The 20518-nt window shown below is 42.4% G+C and overlaps 1 protein-coding gene across 1 annotated transcript in view; it reads left to right on the top strand.

Moving 5' to 3' along the window:
- Positions 1-20518, top strand: part of ACO1 (aconitase 1) — a 57069-nt gene that overhangs the window by 20379 nt on the left and 16172 nt on the right. Inside the window, exons 2-13 of the mRNA XM_046023118.1 lie at positions 971-1089; positions 2361-2529; positions 3791-3928; positions 10351-10420; positions 10548-10731; positions 11455-11594; positions 13272-13443; positions 14196-14296; positions 15957-16073; positions 17161-17320; positions 18838-18973; positions 19900-19984. Of these exons, the coding sequence (XP_045879074.1) occupies positions 993-1089; positions 2361-2529; positions 3791-3928; positions 10351-10420; positions 10548-10731; positions 11455-11594; positions 13272-13443; positions 14196-14296; positions 15957-16073; positions 17161-17320; positions 18838-18973; positions 19900-19984 (1569 nt within the window). The 5' untranslated portion in view covers positions 971-992. The remainder of the gene's footprint in view (positions 1-970; positions 1090-2360; positions 2530-3790; positions 3929-10350; positions 10421-10547; positions 10732-11454; positions 11595-13271; positions 13444-14195; positions 14297-15956; positions 16074-17160; positions 17321-18837; positions 18974-19899; positions 19985-20518) is intronic.

Here is a 20518-nt window from a genome sequence, read left to right as displayed (position 1 = left end):
GTTACTGTTTTTTATTTAATATTTTCTCTTTAAGTAATCTCTACATCCAGTGTAGGGCTTGAACTCACAACTCCGAGATCCAGAGCTGCACACTGCACCGACCAAGCCAGCCAGGCACCCCAGAAATGTTACTATTCTTATCTCAAAATTAAGACTGTTTTCTCAAGGGGTAGGACTGGAAAGCAGGTCTTCCAACTCCTATTGCAGTGCCTTTGCTCTGAGTTGTACAGTTACTTGAAATTGCCATTTATCTGTGTGGTGGAGGCCAGGGACGGTGTCCTCCTTTGTTCACTGCTTACGGTTTATACAAAGATACGTAAGTCCTAGCTGAAGCTGGGGTAGAGGGTCTCCTCCACACATATCTGGGCAGTTTGGGCCTTTATGCCCCTCCGCAGGAACAGAGATTCCCCTATTGAACACTGCGTTGCCACCGCATGCAAACGTGAATCAGGAAGGCTTCAAACTAACACATTAATGTCAAAGGCCGCAGAGACTATTACAACAGAAAATAGCTGCTCCCGAGCCCCTACTTCCAAAGTTCAAGTTTTATACAATTGTATGTCATATCTGTATGGACCTTTTACCTCCTCTCAAGAAAGACAGGAGTCCAGCTCAGAAGTTTGTTTCGTGTATTCGGGATTTACCATGAGACACAGCATACCTTATCAGTGGAAGAAGGTTGGAAAGTTGTAGCCATCAGACAAAAGAAGTTTGGGATTTTATGCTCTCTTTAGAGGTGAATGCTAGCTTTCGCAATAGCTTCACAGAAGCCCATTTTATTTGCTAAGATACCATTCTTGGAGTCATGTATGTCCCGCCCTCCTCCTACTTCGAAAAGATAAGTGATATCTTGAAGTGAATATGTTCCATAATCATTAAAGAGGGTAAATACACCTCAGAATCAATGAAATCCAGCTTTGAGAATAGAAATTAAATGTTCTCCTTTTTTTTTTCTTTTTTCTTTTCTCAGGGACACGTGGCCATCAAGAATCATGAGCAACCCATTTGCACACCTTGTTGAGCCTTTGGATCTTGCACAACCAGGAAAGAAATTCTTCAATTTGAATAAATTGAAGGATTCAAGATATGGTAGGTCCATGGCTCTCTGATGTAATTGTTATCAGAGCAGTTAGAGTCTTGTTTACATAATAATCTATGTAACTAATTAGCCTTTAGGACAGTTGAAAGAGGGAGAAGCAGAAATGCCTGAATAATCTTGGATTAAGCACACGGACTCACACACACAATCTTTCTTACATTGCCCATTTTCAAGTAAGTAATAATGATTATATACATGTGATATTTATGTATCATTTATAATATATAGAGTATTTGTACATACATATTATATTATTTAATCTGTATAACAGCCCTGTGAGGTCACATTTATAAAACATAAGACCTGAGGAAGCTGAGGCCCAGAGAGGGTCAGTGACATGATCAAAAAACAACTATGTGGGTAGTAGAATTGGACAAAAACAGGTCTTTTTTATTCCAAACCCTACCTTGCTTTCTACCTTGGCACTCTAATCTTTTCCAGATAGTACTGGTGAATAATTTTCATAGATCAGGATAGAACATTTCTTTTATAAATAAACAAAATCGTTTTTCTTATGAATTACCATTGTCTTGTCCTTAGACCCATTACCAGGGCTGTCCTGTGTGGTATTCAGGCTTGTATTTCCTTTGAAAGGTGCATGTGACTGTCTTTGGTCTTAATTACAACAGTTGTAAAGGAGTTATTTTCTATTTTCTTAAACACTAGTTTTCATAAGAAATATTACTTTGCATGGGTATTACTTGCCAACATATAATACAGTAAATATCTAGATTGACTTCTTTCATGATAACTTAAGGGAAACTGTTTTTGGAATCCAAGGTAAGGCAACAATTTATTATGAAAGAATTAACTATAAATATATATATATATATATATACACATATATATATATATTTTAAGATTTTATTTATTTGACAGACAGAGATCACAAGTAGGCAGAGAGACAGGCAGAGAGAGGGGGAAGCAGGCTCCCTGCTGAGCAGAGAGCCCGATGTGGGGCTCGATCCCAGGACCTGGGGATCATGACCTGAGCCAAAGGCAGAGGCTTTAACTCACTGAGCCACCCAGGTGCCCCTAAATATATATATATTTATTTTTACTTTGTGGGTATTTTCAAGTCCCAAATGTCTCTTAAACCCTTTCGATATGCATATATTTTAAACTGTGGAAATCCCAATTTAAACTTGCTCTCTTTCCCTGTTGGAAGAGTAGTCTGATGCCTTATATCGAGTTTATATAGAGATTGGCTTTAACTAGCTCTTATGAGAAGGTGTCTCATGTCTTCTCCTTTTTCCCCTAGAACGCTTACCATTTTCAATCAGAGTTCTCCTGGAGGCAGCCGTTCGGAACTGCGATCAGTTTTTGGTGAAGAAAAATGACATCGAAAATATCCTAAATTGGAATGTCATGCAGCATAAGAACATAGAAGTGCCATTTAAGCCTGCCCGCGTCATCCTGCAGGACTTTACGTGAGCCTAATGTCACTTCACTCCCCTCTTCACCACTTCCCTTGTCAGCCTTTAGATCAAGCTTCACACACGTGCATGCACACACACAGAGTACCTGTATAATTTATCACCCAATATCCAGACACTTTTGAAAATGTAAGCAGTGTGTTATCGTGGACAGCAAGAGATTGTCTCAGACACACTGGGATGTGTAGTCATGCCGCCTCTTCCAATGGTGAAGGTCAGCATCTTTGGTCTGGGAGATCCTAATCTTAGGTACACTAGAAGAAGGTGGAAGAAATAGCATTAGGTAGGGCTATCTTGGAATCTTCTCTCCCTCATGTCCTGTTACCTACACAGCCAGTTTCAGACAGCTGTCTTTAGAACAGTGATGTGCTGTCCCCTTAGGGGAGACTTGGAGGCCACAAGGCCTGACCTGTTGCCGTTAAGCCTCAGTTCATATCCTGCTATTCCCAGGAGTCTTTACTCCTCATCATGGTCTGTTGTTTTAGACACTGCCTTTCCTTTTTTTTTTTTAAAGATTGTATTTATTTGACAGAGAGAGAGAGAGATCGAAAGTAGGCAGAGAGACAGGTAGAGAGAGAGGGGGAAGCAGGCTCCCTGCTGAGCAGACAGCCCAGTGCCGGGCTCGATTCCAGGACCCTGAGATCATGACCTGAGCTGAAGGCAGAGGCTTAACCCACTGAGCCACCCAGGCGCCCCTGACTTTCCATTTTTAAATGATGTTTTTTTATTCCTTCTAGAGACCAAATTTCATTTTTCTAGAAGACAGTCTAGAGAACAAATTTTACACTCTAAAATAATAAAATGGAATGATTCACCTAGTCTAAATTTGATTCATAGCATACTTCTCTGAATTACATCCATTTCTTGAAATTTGGTCTGAAGTTGAAGGTCTGATCCATGTATCTACTCTAGGCTTTTGTCACCCCATCATATGAATGAGAATCAGCCATGGCAGTAAGTTTCCCAGAGTTTTTTAAGTACCTGCTTTCCCAAAGTCTCTGGGTAAACCCTACTTGTTGTTAACTTTAATGCAATGACAAAACTTCATGTAGAGATACCACCCAGTCATGGCACTTACTACCAGTGTCTGCTCAAGGAAAGGTGTTTAGCAGCTTCCACTTTTCCAGGTCATCCATTGCTTCCCCCACTGATGAAACTGGCTCATGGCCGGTGTTGTCAGTGGAGGCCAAAGCTGACCATTCCAAGGACACTTGTTCAACAGTTTTGTCTTCTGCTTAACGCTCTGTTTTCTTAGGGGTGTGCCAGCTGTGGTTGACTTTGCTGCCATGCGTGATGCCGTGAAGAAGTTAGGAGGAGATCCCGAGAAAATAAACCCCGTCTGTCCTGCTGATCTTGTAATTGATCATTCCATCCAGGTGGACTTCAACAGAAGGTGAGAGATTAGGATCAATACTTGGGTTTTCTGTTTTGTGCAGAGTCTTACAGTTCAAGTCTTCCTTGTTGGCGTATGTAGATAAACAGAAGAAGAAAATCTTTAAAAGTTGTGTTCAGAAAAACTCAAACTTACTATAGATTTTCCAGTGAAGATTTTTTATTAGTAGTATTATTATTTTTTTTAATACGTGTTTTTTTTTTTTTCTTTTTACTTCTTCTGGGGCCCAGGCTGAGGGAGAAAGCAGCTATCTGGTGATCATAACAGAGGCTCAAGAGGGCAGGTGGGAACCCACAGAATCTCTTGAGGCTTAGATCAGGGCAGGCATAGAATCAATTCCTTCATAGTGACATTAAGCAAAGCAAGTCCAGCCCTAAATTAGTGGTGGGGAATACACTCCATCTGTTGTGGGAGTAACTGCCGGATTATACAGGGAGGGCAACCAGGTACTGCTAGAAGAATAACTGAACAGTTATTATCAACTGTGCGTGGGGAAGAGGGAGCTATACCACATTCAGTGCTGGGGAAATCAATTATTTGGTAGAGAGAGCAATGCCTGTGAATTAAAGCTTTAATATTTTTTAAGTTAAATCATCAAAAAACTTAGAAGAAAATTATGTATATGTCAAATGTCTTGAGGAGACCTTTCTAAATTTAAAAGCAAAGAACGAAGCAAAAAAGAACAAGAACTATAGTTTTAATGTCTTCAGAATTAACAGTAAATATCTTAAAAAAGATTTGCCACAAATATGACAGAGGGTTAATATTCTTAATATATAAACAGTGTGCATAGTCCATTCAAAAATAGTAGAACTCAGCAGATAAATGGGCAAAGGAAAGTGGAAATTTCACAATAAAAGGAAAAGCAAGAGTGAACACTATATAAATCCTTTCAACTTCAGAAGTCATAAAAAAGTAGATTAAATTCTTGAGATACCATTTTCTCTTATCAATATAGTTAAGGTTAGAAAATAAACATTATTAATTATAAAGGTGTCATGAAGGAGACACTTTTATGCACTGCTAATAATAAATTGGGAATGATAAAAGCAGCGTGTATGAAGATTATTAGAAATTGTCATATCCTTTGTGCTGGAATTTCCACTTCAGAGCATTACCCCTTCATAGATAATCTGGAAATCAGGAGTAGCTTAATCATTATATAGTGTTCATTAAATCATTATTTATAATAATGGAAACCTAGAAGCATTCTTAATGTCCAACAAAGGAGAATGATTTATTAAATTATGGTATGTCCTTAAAGTGAATTATTAGGTAACATTTACTGTTATAATTATAAAGTGTTTAATAACACTTGGAACATGCTCGTGTCAGAGCTCAATGAGCCAGATATAAATTGCATGTATAGTGTGATCTCAGCTAGATGAAAAGTTACAGAGATTAGAAGATTAGAAAAACTTCTAAATGATTTATTTCTGGGATTGTAAGAAGCTATTGTTTTTATAATAAAAAGTCATTTAACAGTATGAAACAAACCATTCAAAGAGGAAAAAAAAAAACTTGCTTCCTTGGAAATTTAAATGGGTTCCATACAGCTTCAAGAGAACTGGGGTAACTGGCCATTCTCAGATTAAGGTTGCCATTATAAAAACCAGATAAATTCAGGATAAAGAAAAATATGCTTTGTCCTCTGAGTTGACAGTTCTTGGAACAAATGGATCCTCAGCAGCTGTTCCCTTTCCTTTGGACTCTAACCTCATCCTTAGGCAACTTATCTTTTTTTTTTTTTTTTTGGTCCCTTAAATCACATGAGCTCAATTTAATGGTTTGTTGTCAAAGGGAAGAATTAAAAATACATCCACAAAATGTTATTCAATTTGAGAAAAAAGATATTTCCCAACACCCCACTGCAGCAGAAGTTATTCAAGTAGCCTCACAAAATCGTGGGTAACTTTATCTTTCTTGGAGATTCTCACTGGCATTGATTATTTACCTTGATTTCACTACCAGTGAAAGGACTGGTGGGGACAGAATCGTAATTGTTTTAATGTCTGAAGTCTTTTGACTCAAAATTCAAAGAGCTCCTGACTCTTGATTAAGCAGCATGAATCTGGGGCATTACAAAGTTCGCTGTAATTTATTTTTCCTCTTTAAACCTTGAAATCTATCAACTCTGGTTTCAATTTTTTTATGGACCCTTTTCATTTATACTGCACTATTGAAAACATTATTATGAAAACAGCAAAGTCCAGTGGGGAGCTAGGGGGAAGGACTTTGATCCAAACTGATACCCAAATCTGGGAACACTTTTTTTTTTTTTTTTAATGAAAGACAACATTTCTTTTAGAAGTGTTTTCATTGGTGGTGTTTTGTTTTTATTGCTTGAATCTGGTTTTGCAATTTGACCTCCCAGTCTCTTTCTTCATTTTTGTAAGGAATTAAATGTGATATGTCTCAACTTTTGTGGAACTGTGTGCTATGGGCTGATTTCCAGGTATTTCCAGACATGAACTAGAAAAACTGTGGATGGGGTGCTCAGATGATAAATATTCCCATTTAAGTATTTCTGAGCTCTTTGCCTGGTTTGAATAAAAATAATTGGCCTCAACATTTTTAGGAATGAAAGGTCTAACTAACTCATTATTGTAAAGTTTTTCAAAGTTATCTCAAAAATAACCTTAAAAAAAAACCAACAAGATATCATAACAATTTCTGGCTAGATTTCATGGGTATGGAAACTATCTGCTCTGTAAATACTGTTTTTGAATTTCTGGAGTACCATTAAATGTAATCTCAGAAACTTAGAAATACTCCAAATCTGAATTCAAACTATGTAACTAAGGAGAAATTTCCTCTTTAGTCTGTGAGGCCATTCATATTCAGAGACCTTATTAAAAACTCAGTTGATTGGTGAATTTAGTGAAGTCCTGAGTGGTGGAAAAACCTGAATTCTAGGTCTATTTACTCATTCACTCCAGGAACTAGCACTGTTAATTTGAGCCAAAAAAAGGTGTTTTGTTTTAATGAGTAAATAGGCTTTCACCTGGAATTAACCTGTCTTACAACAGCCTAAGCATTACTGGCTTCTGCTTGTCCTGTGAATATGCTATTTATGTCAGGCTGAGGTGCCAGCATTCTCCAGGGTAAATGTCGCCCTTCCAACCCTGCTTTTCTGCTGTCCTTCTAGTGCTGGGAAGGACCAGTGAGGGAAAGAGACCCTGACTGGTCATCCACAAGTGTTCCGAGTAGAAGAGCTAGAGCCTGGGGTGCCCGGGGTGGCTCAGTGGGTTAATCCTCTGCCTTCAGCTCAGGTCATGATCTTGGGGTCCTGGGATCAAGCTCTGTATCTGGCTCTCTGCTCAGTGGGGAGCCTGCTTCCCCCTCTTTCTCTGCCTGGTGTTCTGCATACTTGTGATCTCTCTCTTTCTCTCTGTCAAATAAATAAAATCTTAAAAAAAAAAAAAAAAGAAGAGCTAGACCCAGAGAAGAGCAGGGCCAGAGGCATATGATTAAGGGCCCCATATTAAGAGCAATGTTCCAAGATGGCTTCCTTAAATCTATTTAAGACCTACTGTGTATTTGTTTAAGAAACAGGTTAGTTTAGAAGAGAGAAAATTAAAGAACACATGGCTTCAGTGCAGTTGCTAAGTGGAGTAACCACGGAGAGGAAGCAAATCATCCTGAGCTGGGGAGTCCAGAGGGTTCTGCCGGGAGCATCACGTGCTCCAGGTCCTGAAGGGGCTTTACAAGGAGGAGGGAAGCACTGGAAAAGGCACTTGGCACGGAGAGAATTGAGTGTGAGGGAAGTGAGGTTTGGGAGAGTATGAGGGCTTCAGTGTGGCTGAAGCTGAAGAAGGTTTGGAGCAGGTGATAGGAGAGGACTTATAAAGGAAGCTTGAGGTCACACGGAAGGACTTTGTTTTTCAAGGCAAGGGATTCGTACTTTATGCAGAAATGGAAAGCCGTTGGCAGGTTCCAGGTGGGTCATGATGATCTGTGCTTTAGAGAATGGATTCTGGCAAAGGTACAAAGGTAGGCAAAGGTAGGCCGAATAGACTGACAGGAGCCAGTTAGGCTATTTCTGGAATAAATGCTTTGATAGTTGCAGAAACTAAATGGTGGGAGGGGAGACCATTAGATGATGTGGAAAAGTGGGAATGGGGATGAGATGCGGGAAGGAAACTCACGCATTAGGGTTTGACCCATTGACGGTGTGGTGTCCGAGGTATTCCTGATACAGGAAATGTGGATGTGGATGGAGCCCTCAGTGGACTAGTGAGGAGATGGGTGCTTGGTCCAGAGACCCTGCTGTTCCGGGGTCAGCATTATTGTCCTACCTCATCCTCCTGTGCCGGCATCTTTCCTTTCTCTCTCTGCCTTTTGCTTTTCTCTAACACATACACTCACAGGCATTCATACTCTACATCAGGGATCAGCACATTCTTTTAAGGACCAGTAGTAAATATTATAGGTTTTGCTGGCTGCATACTGTCTCTGCTCACATACCCTTTTTTCTTTTTTACAACCTTTATAAATATAAAAATTATTGCTTGCTTGAGGGCCAAACATGGACAGGTATTGGGCCATATTTGGCCCGTGGAGATAGAATTTATGGCTGCCTGCTCTAAGGCACCCTCAGAAACTGATTCCATCAAAGCAACTCACACGGGTGCCACCCTGGGTGGCTCGGTGAGTTAGCGTCTGCCTTCAGCTCAGGTCATGATCCTGGAGTCTGGGACAGAATCCTGCATCGGGCTCCCTGCTCAGCGGTAACTGAATGTGCTCTTTGTCATTGCTAATTGCTTTTAGTCTTTTTTTGCCCAAGGAGCACCTACCTGTCTTTATCTGGCTGACGCCACATGTCCTTCAGACTGCCTCAGTGTCACTTTCTTCTGAAAGGCATCCTCACCCCTAATCTGAATCTGCGACCTTTTCTGAGTGTTCCCCCCCGTACCACGGCAGTGATAGTCACACTCTTACAGTTGCCTGCTTGCTTCTCTGCATCGCCCAGCAGGCTCTGAGCAGTGCACGCACTGCTCTTACACCCTTGTGTTCCCAGCAGGGGCACAGGGTAGGCTCTCTGGGTCATTAGTAAGTGAAGGAAGAGCGTGGATGAAACGTAGAGAGCAGCAGTCGGGACAGGCCCCAGGGCTGTCAGACTTGGGCTCAGACGATGGCTCGATGGCTCAATCATCAACAAACATCTGGCCTTGGACAGGTGAGCTCAGCTCTCTGTGCCTCCGCTCCTCTTCTGCACACGAGGCTAAGAGTGGAACCTCTGTGAAGGACGGTCGTGCACACTGATGAGTTCATGTGTGCAAAACACGTGAAGCCTGTGACACAACTGTGCACCGTGGCTGCGGCTGCCAGCGTTCCAGTTCGAGTTCCAGCATATACTAGCTGCGTGGTCTTGAACAAGTCTCTTAACCTCTCTGTATCTCAGTTGCCTCTTTTGGAAAAATGTGGGTGTTTATGGCATCTAAGTTAAAGGGTTGCCATGGAGACTAGATGAGAAAATAAATTTTAAATATTTAGAAGAGTAGCTCATACCCGGTGAAGTCGGTAAGCATTAACTACTAATTAATGAAGTCTGACTTAGGTCTCAGCTATTAATTCTACTATCCTTTCCTGTGTGCACGCAATCCGCGGTTTGGTTTATGAGTGTTTTCTGTGTGCCTGACCTGCCAAGTCGTAACTCTGGTTTATTCTACCTTGACTCAAAACAATACATGTGATTTGATTATAAAAATCCTGGAGAAGCTTCTTGATGCCCTGCTCTGCCTGTGTCATTCCTGATGGACTGAATGACATTAAGTAAACCTCAGCATGTAATCTGCCCTTTATAGATGTTCTTGGGTAGCACCATCCTCCTCGGAAACCTCTGTGCAAGAGCTAGGAGATGGTGATTCTGTAAATGCCCGAGCCTCCTGGCACTGCTGATGCCTATCTCCCAAGAGAAGCAGATGAAAATGCCGCCCGGACCTGGCTCAGCTCCGAGAGGTGTTGTAACGAAGTCACCCATGGGAAAAGAGTTCAGAAACAACGGTCCTTTCAATATCTAAGCTGCTTTTGTCATCACAATTGTCTGGAGTCTGTTCCTAAAAGTCAGGCTTTGTGATTAGATTAGTTTCAACTTTGTTTGCTACTCACCGTGTATTGTAGGATCACTTGACCCAAATAATAATTATTCTTTCTACTTTTTTTTTTTTTTTTAAGATTTTATTTATTTATTTGACAGAGAGAGATCACAAGTAGGCAGAGAGGCAGGCAGAGAGAGAGGAGGAAGCGGGCTCCCTGCTGAGCAGAGAGTCCGATGTGGGACTCAATCTCAGGACCCTGAGATCATGACCCGAGCTGAAGGCAGAGGCTTTAACCTCTGAGTTAACTGAGCCCCCCAGGCGCCCCCGACCATTAATATTTTAAGCCTTAAAATTTATACATTTACCTTTTGTCTCTGACAGGACAGACAGTTTACAGAAGAATCAAGACCTGGAATTTGAAAGAAATAGAGAACGATTTGAATTTTTAAAGGTATGGGCGGAGTTTGGTTCCACTGGTTATTTCTTTATCTACGTGGGTACAAGGAGAGTTGCCAGGGAGGTGGGATGCACAGAAACACATCGAGTTTACATGGTGTTCTTTCCGTTCTCAATCCTAGTGGGGTTCTCAGGCTTTTCGCAACATGCGGATCATCCCCCCTGGCTCAGGAATCATTCACCAGGTGAATCTGGAGTATTTGGCGAGAGTGGTATTCGATCACGATGGCTATTATTACCCAGACAGCCTCGTGGGCACGGATTCGCACACTACCATGATCGATGGTTTGGGTGTCCTCGGTTGGGGTAAGTATCATCCAGTTTCCTCTTCCATATAAGCTCTTCTCTAGTGTGTAGCTTGATTTCCACTCTTACCGTGACATCCCAGGAGCATGACTTTGCATGATCTTTTGTCTGTTTTATTTATGCTGGATTTCTAGTGCCTAGAAGACTATCTTATGTCCCGCAAGCACTCAGTAATAATGTTTGGAAGAATGAACTGGCATAAAGGTTAGGGACATTTAGAATAAATGCAAATCACCTCTGTTTGTTAAAAAAATGGAGATTCCTAAACCCCATTTCTTTTTTTTTTTTTTTTTAAGGTTCTATTTATTTATTTGACAGAGAGAGATCACAAGTAAGTAGAGAGGCAGGCAGAGAGAGAGAGTGAGAGAGTGGAGGAAGCAGGCTCCCTGCTGAGCAGAGAGCCAGATGCGGGGCTCCATCCCAGGAGCCTGGGATCATGACCCGAGCCAAAGGCAGAGGCTTTAACCCACTGAGCCATCCAGGCGCCCCCGAACCCATTTCTTCACTTGCTGTAGAATCAAGGGGATTTTGATACAGGTGTCCCGGGGACCACACTCTGAGAAATACTTGTTAAAAATTCTGTGGAGGGAAATGGGGAAAAAGATAACTGTTCTTTACAGAACCCAGATCTGCACTAGTAAAGTTCTGTAACAGGGTTGGATTATGCTTGTGGGATATAGTGAGGCACAGTGAGAGCGGTCCTCCGTCATGCCTTCCTTACAGGAGTAGGCGGAATCGAAGCCGAAGCCGTCATGCTGGGCCAGCCCATCAGCATGGTGCTTCCGCAGGTGATTGGCTACAAGCTGGTGGGAAATCCCCACCCCTTGGTGACATCCACTGACATCGTGCTCACCATTACCAAGGTAACCATATGCCGCCTCTTCCTGGCCGCGGCCGGTTTGGGGGACACACAGGGAGCTAATGCACGATGGAGTCCTCTTGGTTTCCATGTGCTCTAGGAAACAGGATGTTGACGATTTTTAAAAAGAGATAAGGGGAGAGTTCTGCGGTTAAGTGTTAGTTAACGTTCATTTTACTCTTCCGTGGCTGCATGCATCCTTTTCTTTAAAACAATATTTTGAAAGTGTGAAAGAGTTCAGATACACAGAAGTTAAAATGACATTCGTATGCGCCACCACAGAGAGTTAACAGATGGTAACATTTCCCACGTTTGCTTCGGAGTAAAATGAAATATTTATGGCTAAAGCCGTCCTCCGCATTCCTAGAAATAAGCGCTATCCCAAGGTTGTAAAACTCATTCCCAAGCATGTTTATACTTAGACTACATTTTTCCACATGGCTCTTCTTTATGTGTAAATAACAAACTGCGTCTGTGGATTTAATGTCGGACTCTTTTAATTCCCGTCTCTGTATTCGAACTTTCATTGTTGTAACAGAAGTTTCTCCAAGCCGGAAATAGTACTTTCTTTTTCCTTTTCTTTAGCTTTTGCAAGAAATTATTTTATTTTATTTTATGATTTGCTTGCTTTTTAAAAGGAGAGGAGCAGTTTCATTTTGCAAGATTATTAGAAAAGAGTGTTTTGTTTTTATTATCACAAACCTATTTTGTCTGGTTGTATAGTTAGGAGGCTTAGAATATTAGGGATAACTACTCTCCTGTTAAAGGACAAAAACTATTTCTCTTTGATTTGATCTTTATGAAATTTGGAATTGCATTTATTTGAATGCTATAGGTTATAATAGATGTCTGTGCATTGTTCTTCAAATGCAGGATTACGTAGGACTTTCCCACAGAATTTAGCAGAAGCCCATGTAACCCGAAGGGCCTGTCCGTGTGGCTGTCCACACCACTGGTGAGACTGGCTTCATGCAGGCCAAGTGAGCCACAAAGGCCCCAGCCCTGGCTGATGGCATGTCTGGGAAAGAGATGGGAGTCAGACTGGCTGATCTTTTGGTTCCAATGAACTTGTACTTGTGTTCAGGAAATTTTTTCATTATACCCTTGAAAATAAGCCTGTTACTTAATTACTAAACTAATGTAAGATTACTTAGGGTGGAAGAATTAATTTGATTTTTAGCACTTGTAGGCACTTCCAATGATCTCATAAGAGTCCTTCTCATCATGTAAAACTTTTATTAATGTTATTTGTGTTTTGGGCATCACTTTTTAATTGTTTTTGACATAATTTTAGATTTACAGGATAGCTGATGTAAATACAGATCAAACAGGAGAGTTCCTATTACCTTTCTCCCAACGTCCCCAAACATTAACATCTCACATAACCATGGTACATTAATCAAAATAAAGAACGTCAGTATGACACTATTAACTAAACTAGAAACTTTTCCAGTTTTTTCAATAATGACTCTTTTCTGTTCCAGGATCCAGTCCAAGATTCCCCATATTTAGTTAACATTGCTTTTTAAATTCTATTTTTTAAAATAATCAAAAATATGTTGGGCCAGTTTATTTTTTATGTTTACTCACCAGGCTAGCTGATAAGAATTACAAAGTGCTAGTTCTGCATCTTAAAGTTGGGCTCTTGAGTCTCAAGCTTTTCTCTTATTCTGCTGCTCAGCACCTGCGCCAGGTGGGGGTCGTGGGCAAATTTGTGGAGTTCTTTGGGCCAGGAGTAGCCCAGTTGTCCATTGCTGACCGAGCTACCATCGCGAACATGTGTCCGGAGTATGGAGCCACTGCCGCCTTCTTCCCGGTTGATGACGTTAGCATCAAGTACCTGGTGCAGACAGGTGAGTGCAGACAGCCCTGGGTCAGGCTTCCTGGAACTCCAGGGATCAGAGCACTGCCTTCTGCCTCTGCCCCTTGGAGTGCACAGGGTCGCATTTATAGGTTTTTTTTCCTTTTCTCTATGGAATCAAAATGGTTGTCGGGAATTCAGAAGATATGACAAAGACACAGTGTAGCCAGCCGAAAGGGATCAGGTATTCGGAAGCCTAACTCTTCGTGCTGGTCTTCTACTACTGGTTATTTGATGGGACACAAGTGATCTTAGTAATGAAGGTGTGCTCTGACAATTAACTAAGCCTGAGGTCCTCTGAATGGACGATGATAACCAAAGAGAGGGGGAGTGTTTACAGACAGGACCAGAATCTGCTTCAGAAAATAGTCTGACCCCTAGTAAAGAGCACCATCAGGCAGAGAGTCAGAATATTAGACAGAAAGTTGAAATATCAGCAAAGGTTTTGGTGTGCGTGTAAGCAGAATGCACCTTAGTTGTGTAATTACTGGTGGAGGCGTTCATTTCACAAGGAAATTTTTTACTTACTTATTTGTCAGAGAGAGCACAAGTAGGGGGAGTCGCAGGCAGAGGGAGAAGCAGGTTTCCCACTGAGCAGGGAGCCCGATGTGGGACTCCATCCTAGGACCCCAGGATCATGACCTGACCCAAAGGCAGATGCTTAACCAACTGAGCCACCCAGACGTCCCTTCAGCAGGAAATCTTAACCTCTGTTACTTGTTATTTCTTAAAATGCCCATTTAGGTCGTGATGAAGAAAAAGTAAAGCAAATGAAAAAGTATCTTCAAGCTGTAGGAATGTTTCGGGATTTCAGTGACCCCTCTCAAGACCCAGACTTTGCCCAGGTATGAGAGAGTACATTTCCTTTTCCTCTAGGCGGTGATTTTAGTTGTGTGTGTGTTTTATTCTGAGGGGGCATACTTGTAGGAAATTAGTTACTGCCAAGTCATCACAGAAGAACAAAGTTTTAAAAGACTACAACAATTAAGAAGATAAGGAATTATAAACCTAAAATGACTTCTTCCTTTTCTCTTGGCCATTAGGTTGAATGTGTGTCCCCTTTCTGACCTACTGATTGACTCCCCTAATGTGGAAGACCTTTGAATTAAGCCTGAGCTTTTTTTTTTTTTTAAGATTTTATTTATTTATTTGACAGAGAGAGATCACAAGTAGATAGAGAGGCAGGCAGAGAGAGAGAGAGGGAAGCAGGCTCCCTGCTGAGCAGAGAGCCCTATGCGGGACTCGATCCCGGGACCCTGAGATCATGACCTGAGCCGAAGGCAGCGGCTTAACCCACTGAGCCACCCAGGCGCCCAAGAAGATAAGGAATTATAAACCTAAAATGACTTCTTCCTTTTCTCTTGGCCATTAGGTTGAATGTGTGTCCCCTTTCTGACCTACTGATTGACTCCCCTAATGTGGAAGACCTTTGAAGAAGGGCTTCACCAGAGAGAGGAGGGCTGTTTGAGGGGCTCATCTCATCACTATAGATGGAAAAGAAATGGAGGTCAAGCATAGGAATTAGTTCTGGTTTATCCAGTGACTTACCTTCATTCATTCTCTAGGGGGCAAACTGATTCTACATTTTTCTGGATTGGCAAGCCTGGATGGTCACCAGGTCACCCTGGTTATGTTTCACAGTGCACCTGAGGGAAGGATATATGCAGTCAGACCCTGGCCCATTGCCTGGCATTGATGACTAAGTGGCAGCATCCTATCAAATCATTTTAGAAAAAAGTACAGGGGCGCCTGGGTGGCTCAGTGGATTGAAGCCTCTGCCTTCAGCTCAGGTCATGGTCTCAGGGTCCTGGGATCAAGCCCCGCATTGGGCTCTCTGCTTAGCAAGGAGCCTGCTTCCTCCTCTCTCTGTCTACTTGTGATCTCTGTCTGTCAAATAAATAAATAAAATCTTTAAAAAAAAAAAGAAAGAAAAAAAAGAAAAAAGTACAATGGGTTTTGTATCATTTTAGTAGAAAACCCATCTCAAACTAAGCTAAGCATTAAAAAGAATGCATCGGCTGCTTTGCAAAAATGCATGCATAGAAGATGCTGGCCAGCAGCTAGGCACACACCCTGGTCTTTCCGGGAGGTGACAAGGCTTCCTGCCTGTCCCATGCCACTTACGTGCCCATCCTGATCTTTGGAAATTCATTCCTTAAGGATTAAGAAGAACGTTGAGTCCTTGTTTATGAATGTGATGGCTTAGTTGTTGTTGTTGTTGTTTTTCCTTAAAGATTTTATTTGACAGAGCAAGAGAGAGCACAAGCAGAGGGAACAAGAGAAGAAGGGAGAAGCGGTCTCCCTGCTAAGCAAGGAGCCTGATGCAGGGCTCAATCCCAGGACCCTGGGATCATGACCTGAGCTAAAGGCAGAGGCTTAATCAACTGAGCCACCAGGCGCACCTTGTTTTTGTGGTTGTGGTGTTTTCAGTTCTCTGGCCCAGCTTGCATTTTTGCTCTGAGGGGACAATGTCAGCTCTTATCTCCTTCTCTTTTGGGTGGACAGGTTGTGGAATTAAATTTGGGAACGGTTGTGCCTTGCTGCAGTGGACCAAAAAGGCCTCAGGACAAAGTCGCTGTGACTGACATGAAAAAGGACTTTGAGAGCTGCCTCGGAGCCAAGGTAGGGGCTGGGGAAAGCCAGGTGGAAGTCCCCCCTCCCCACCCAGCCCTATGCCCCATGTCTTAGAGCCACACTGCTTTCCACTCCCCCCGCCATAACGAAGGTTCCCAAAGCCTGATGCTGACGGCATTTCTTCTCCATCCTGAAGTCCTCAGTGCCTGTCCCATTGCTCAAGAGCCACACAGCTTCCTTAGAGCCCATTACTGTCTGTGAACACAACCCAGCCCGAACATCTACTTTTCCTATGACTCTCATCATACTGTACACTCGACTTGCCCTGGCTTTTCTGGCCATTGTACTTCTGTTCATGCCCCCCCTTCACCCACCTGCATGGCTCCTCCCCCCCTTCATGTTCGTGTCTCTCAGCCTCCACAGCGTGGCCTCACATCTCCAGCAGAAAGTCACTGGTCCCTCATTTGAACCTTCCATGGCACTTGGTCTGAAACCCTTGGATGGCATCCATGTTCTTGAACTTACACTGCTGGTCCTTTATATTATTTGCAGGTCTGATTCCCCTTATTGGACCATACGTTTGAGTGAGGGGTTGTGTCAGCACTACCTTTGTATTCCACAAAGTACCTAGTGTCTTGTATGCAGATTTTCAATGAGCATATCCCCAAATGATGATTAAGATATGTGATTCGTTTTATCCTGGGGCCATCAGCATGACACCAAATGTTCAGCTGTCCTTGATGTGCCTTATTGACCACGATTAGTTGAATCTGGCCAGAAGGACACCTTTTTCTAAATTTCCATCATGTTAGAATCAGTGACCGTGGTTCATATCCATGAAACTCTACAGTAATGTCATCTGGTTTAATTAGACTAACTTGGAACTAAATTTGTAGTTGTAAGCAAGTCATTGTTGATAGGACTTCAAAGCAGAGTGAGAGTCAGAAATTATGACTGTCTTTTATAAAGATTTAAAAACAATAAAGAGGCTTTCGTTTTTCTGTAGCATTTCAGAGTTCATTGGCCGAGATATTTGTTTTGCTAAAAATTGGCTGTTGAAATTATAGGTACAAGGTATTTCTTTTTCTTCTAAAGTGAGAACATTTCACGGTGTTTTTTTCTCTCTTTCCCATAGCAAGGGTTTAAAGGATTCCAGGTTGCTCTGGACCATCATAATGACCACAAGACGTTTATCTACAATAATAGCGAATTCACCCTTACTCATGGTTCTGTGGTCATCGCTGCCATTACTAGCTGCACAAACACCAGTAACCCATCTGTGATGTTAGGGGCAGGTGAGTGTCGGCCTCCCTCCCCGAGGTCATGGGGTCATGTGGGCAGAAATCTTTCAAGACGCTACTTGGGGCTTACCTGAATCTACGTGCAATTCCCCAAACCTTGTCTTTTCCTGATGCAGAAATGTGTTGGTCCAAAAGTGTTTACACAGTAACGAGTGTCCAAAGCAAAGTATGTAAAGTAGAATACATAATGCATACTTGTCTTTAGAATTAACACAGAAAATAAGTAGAAGAAAGCAAAAAAAAAAAAAAAATTTTTTTTCTGGTAAGCTTAGAATCTTGTGTCAGACTCTGAAAGAAAAAAAACTATTTTTATATCACAGATTAGTGTCTGTAAAAACCCTGAGAGGCCTTTTTGTACACCAGGCTTCAGTCTGTCTCAGAAGTATTTTAAGTGTCTCTGAATTAGGGCACGGAGAGCTTACTTGGCTCTTAAGCAATTCTGGTCAAGTAGTTAATATTACATGCAGAGTTTTATTAATAGAAGTCTCTTTAGTGTCAAGATTTTTTTGTCATTCCCAGGAGTTCTTTTTGTGTCCATAAACCAAAGATCATCAAAGAGTTCTTTCTTTAAAAAGTGTACAAGTACATATGGAACACCTTTGTCCAAGAATTCATGCGTTGATCCCTAAGCTTTTTGTGTCTGGAACAAAGGAGTTTCCTTAAGACAAGTCCGTAGCGTGTCTGTAGATTCTTGTGCCTTTTTACCCCCACTCATTTCTTTCCAAATTCTCTGATATGTCGTAAGAGAGCACCCAGCATCTCTGCAGTAGTCTCTGTATTTGCCAAAATTCCAGCGGCCAAGAGCTCTTGATTTTCTCCTTTAAAAGAATACCTGGGGACTAGATTTTTACTCTACCCTGACCGTACTTCTCACCAACCAGTACACAGTTTATATCCTTTAAGAAAGGATATAGGGCGCCTGGGTGGCTCAGTGGGTTAAGCCGCTGCCTTCGGCTCAGGTCATGGTCTCAGGGTCCTGGGATCGAGTCCCGCATCGGGCTCTCTGCTCAGCGGGGAGCCTGCTTCTCTCTCTCTCTCTCTCTCTCTCTCTCTCTCTCTCTGCCTGCCTCTCTGCTTACTTGTGATCTCTCTCTGCCAAATAAATAAAATCTTTAAAAAAAAAAAAAAAGAAAGGATATAAAGCCCTACCAATTATAATCTTCATCCAAATATAACATAATCAGAAAGATTGTTTTCCCTCCAAAAGTTAAAATCGTAATTCTATAATATTTTCCTTAATATTTTTAGGTTTATGTCTTCAAAAGAAAAAGCCTATTTCTTTCTTCATTTCCTTGACTAATTTTGAGTTTACTGTGTACGTGCAAATAACTTTGGGTCAGTGAGTTGTTGATTTGTGCTAGGCAGCAGAAGGAACAGAAAGCACTGTGATCAGGGCTTTGTTGGGCGGTGGCAGATGACGCAGATGGAGGGGTCGGTCTCTCTCCTGAAACTGCCCCAGCACCGAGAGTGGGCGGCCACCCAACACTGTGTCGGTGTTTACCATTTCACAGGACTGTTAGCAAAGAAAGCTGTGAATGCCGGCCTGAACGTGAAGCCTTACATCAAAACTAGCCTGTCTCCTGGAAGCGGTGTGGTCACCTACTACCTGCGGGAGAGCGGGGTCATGCCGTATCTGTCCCAGCTTGGGTGAGGAGGCATTTCCTTTTATACCATCACTTATGTTGTATTTTATTCCACACATATCACGCCGCATCACCTTGTAACACGCATCACCTTCTCTGATGGTATCTGATGAGTCTCGTCAGCCGGTGAGCAGACTTCCGCCCTCACATTCCCACAGAGTCAGCTCTCCTGTGGACAGTTGTGCTTGTTGTACATCAGACAAGGGTGCTCTTGAAGGGCAAAGCAGGGCTGAAATCAAGCCTGTGCTTTGGTGTGGCACCGCAGCCTTCTGGAGGAGGGGTGTCTCCTCAATTGGCAGAGGTCATGAGATGGGCTAGTGCTGGCTCAGCAGCTGAGAGGCTGCTGTTAGGCATGAAAATAACTGGCTAAACATGTTTTAATTCCTTGGTTTAAACAAGCCATTTGTTACCGAATACAATTCCTCCAGTTTCCTCACTATTCCTGATTTGGATGAGAAAGATTTTATTTGTATGTCTCAAAGTCGAAGTCCTTATTGATTATACAATCAAAGTAGTGAATAGAGAAATTTAATAGTGATGTGATAGAGAAATTAATGGTGATGTGATTTCAACTTTTAAAAAGATAGGCTAGATAGGCTCCTTTTTACAATTTACTCAGAAAAGACTAACTGAGTGATCTAGAATGGATGAGTAGTATATTAAAATGCTCTACCTGGCTGGCTCAGGTGTAGAACATGCGATTCTTGATCTTAGAGTTGTGGGTTCAAACCCCACGTTGGGGGATAGATAGTACTTAAAATTAAAAAATCTTCACAGCACTCCTGAGAATGAAAGCTTTATAGAAACAGGACTACACTTGTTCCACATGCCCCTGTTCTCTGTGAATCAGCGGTCTCTAGAACTGTCCCCAGCAGAGCAGCTTGCTGAGACTCACTCTCACTCACGTCTCGCTTCTCTTCTGGCGGCCAGGTTTGATGTGGTGGGCTACGGTTGCATGACCTGTATCGGCAACAGCGGGCCCTTACCTGACCCTGTGGTCGAAGCCATCACGCAGGTAATGACCGAGGAGCCTGTGGGGCTCTTTTCGTGTGATGTGTGACCTGAATGCTGGTCATCTCAGGAAGTCCCAGGGCAGCAGGGGGTGTGTTCAGACATAGGGTCTTTGGAGTCAAGCTAACCTGACTGGCTATCGACCTTGTCCCTCAGTTTTTGCACCTGTAAATTGGGGATGATGATAGGACCTGTTTCACAGAGTTGTGAGCGTGGGGATGACAGTGAATGTGAAGGACTTGGCACAGTACCTGCACACATGGGCTCTTGGACTACACACGGCTCCAGGACTCGGTGTGCCTGGCCGTCTGCAGCCTGGCTCAGAATCAGGTGTGTCTCCACACAGACAGTGCAGTCGAAACTGCATTGCATGGGATTTCTGTCCCATAAATGTAGCATTGAGAAGCACGGTTTGGTTTGCCTGAATTACAGAACGCATGGAGGTCAGCGTGGCTTCCTTTAGCTTTCAACTATTGGACTTGCCCTCCTGTTCTCAGGCCCTGGGCAGAGAAATCACCAGGATGCTGCCTTCTGACAC

This window comes from Meles meles, chromosome 11 (assembly GCF_922984935.1).
Source record: "Meles meles chromosome 11, mMelMel3.1 paternal haplotype, whole genome shotgun sequence".
NCBI classification, from domain to species: Eukaryota; Metazoa; Chordata; class Mammalia; order Carnivora; family Mustelidae; genus Meles; species Meles meles.
This window is presented reverse-complemented; position numbering and strand designations above follow the sequence as displayed.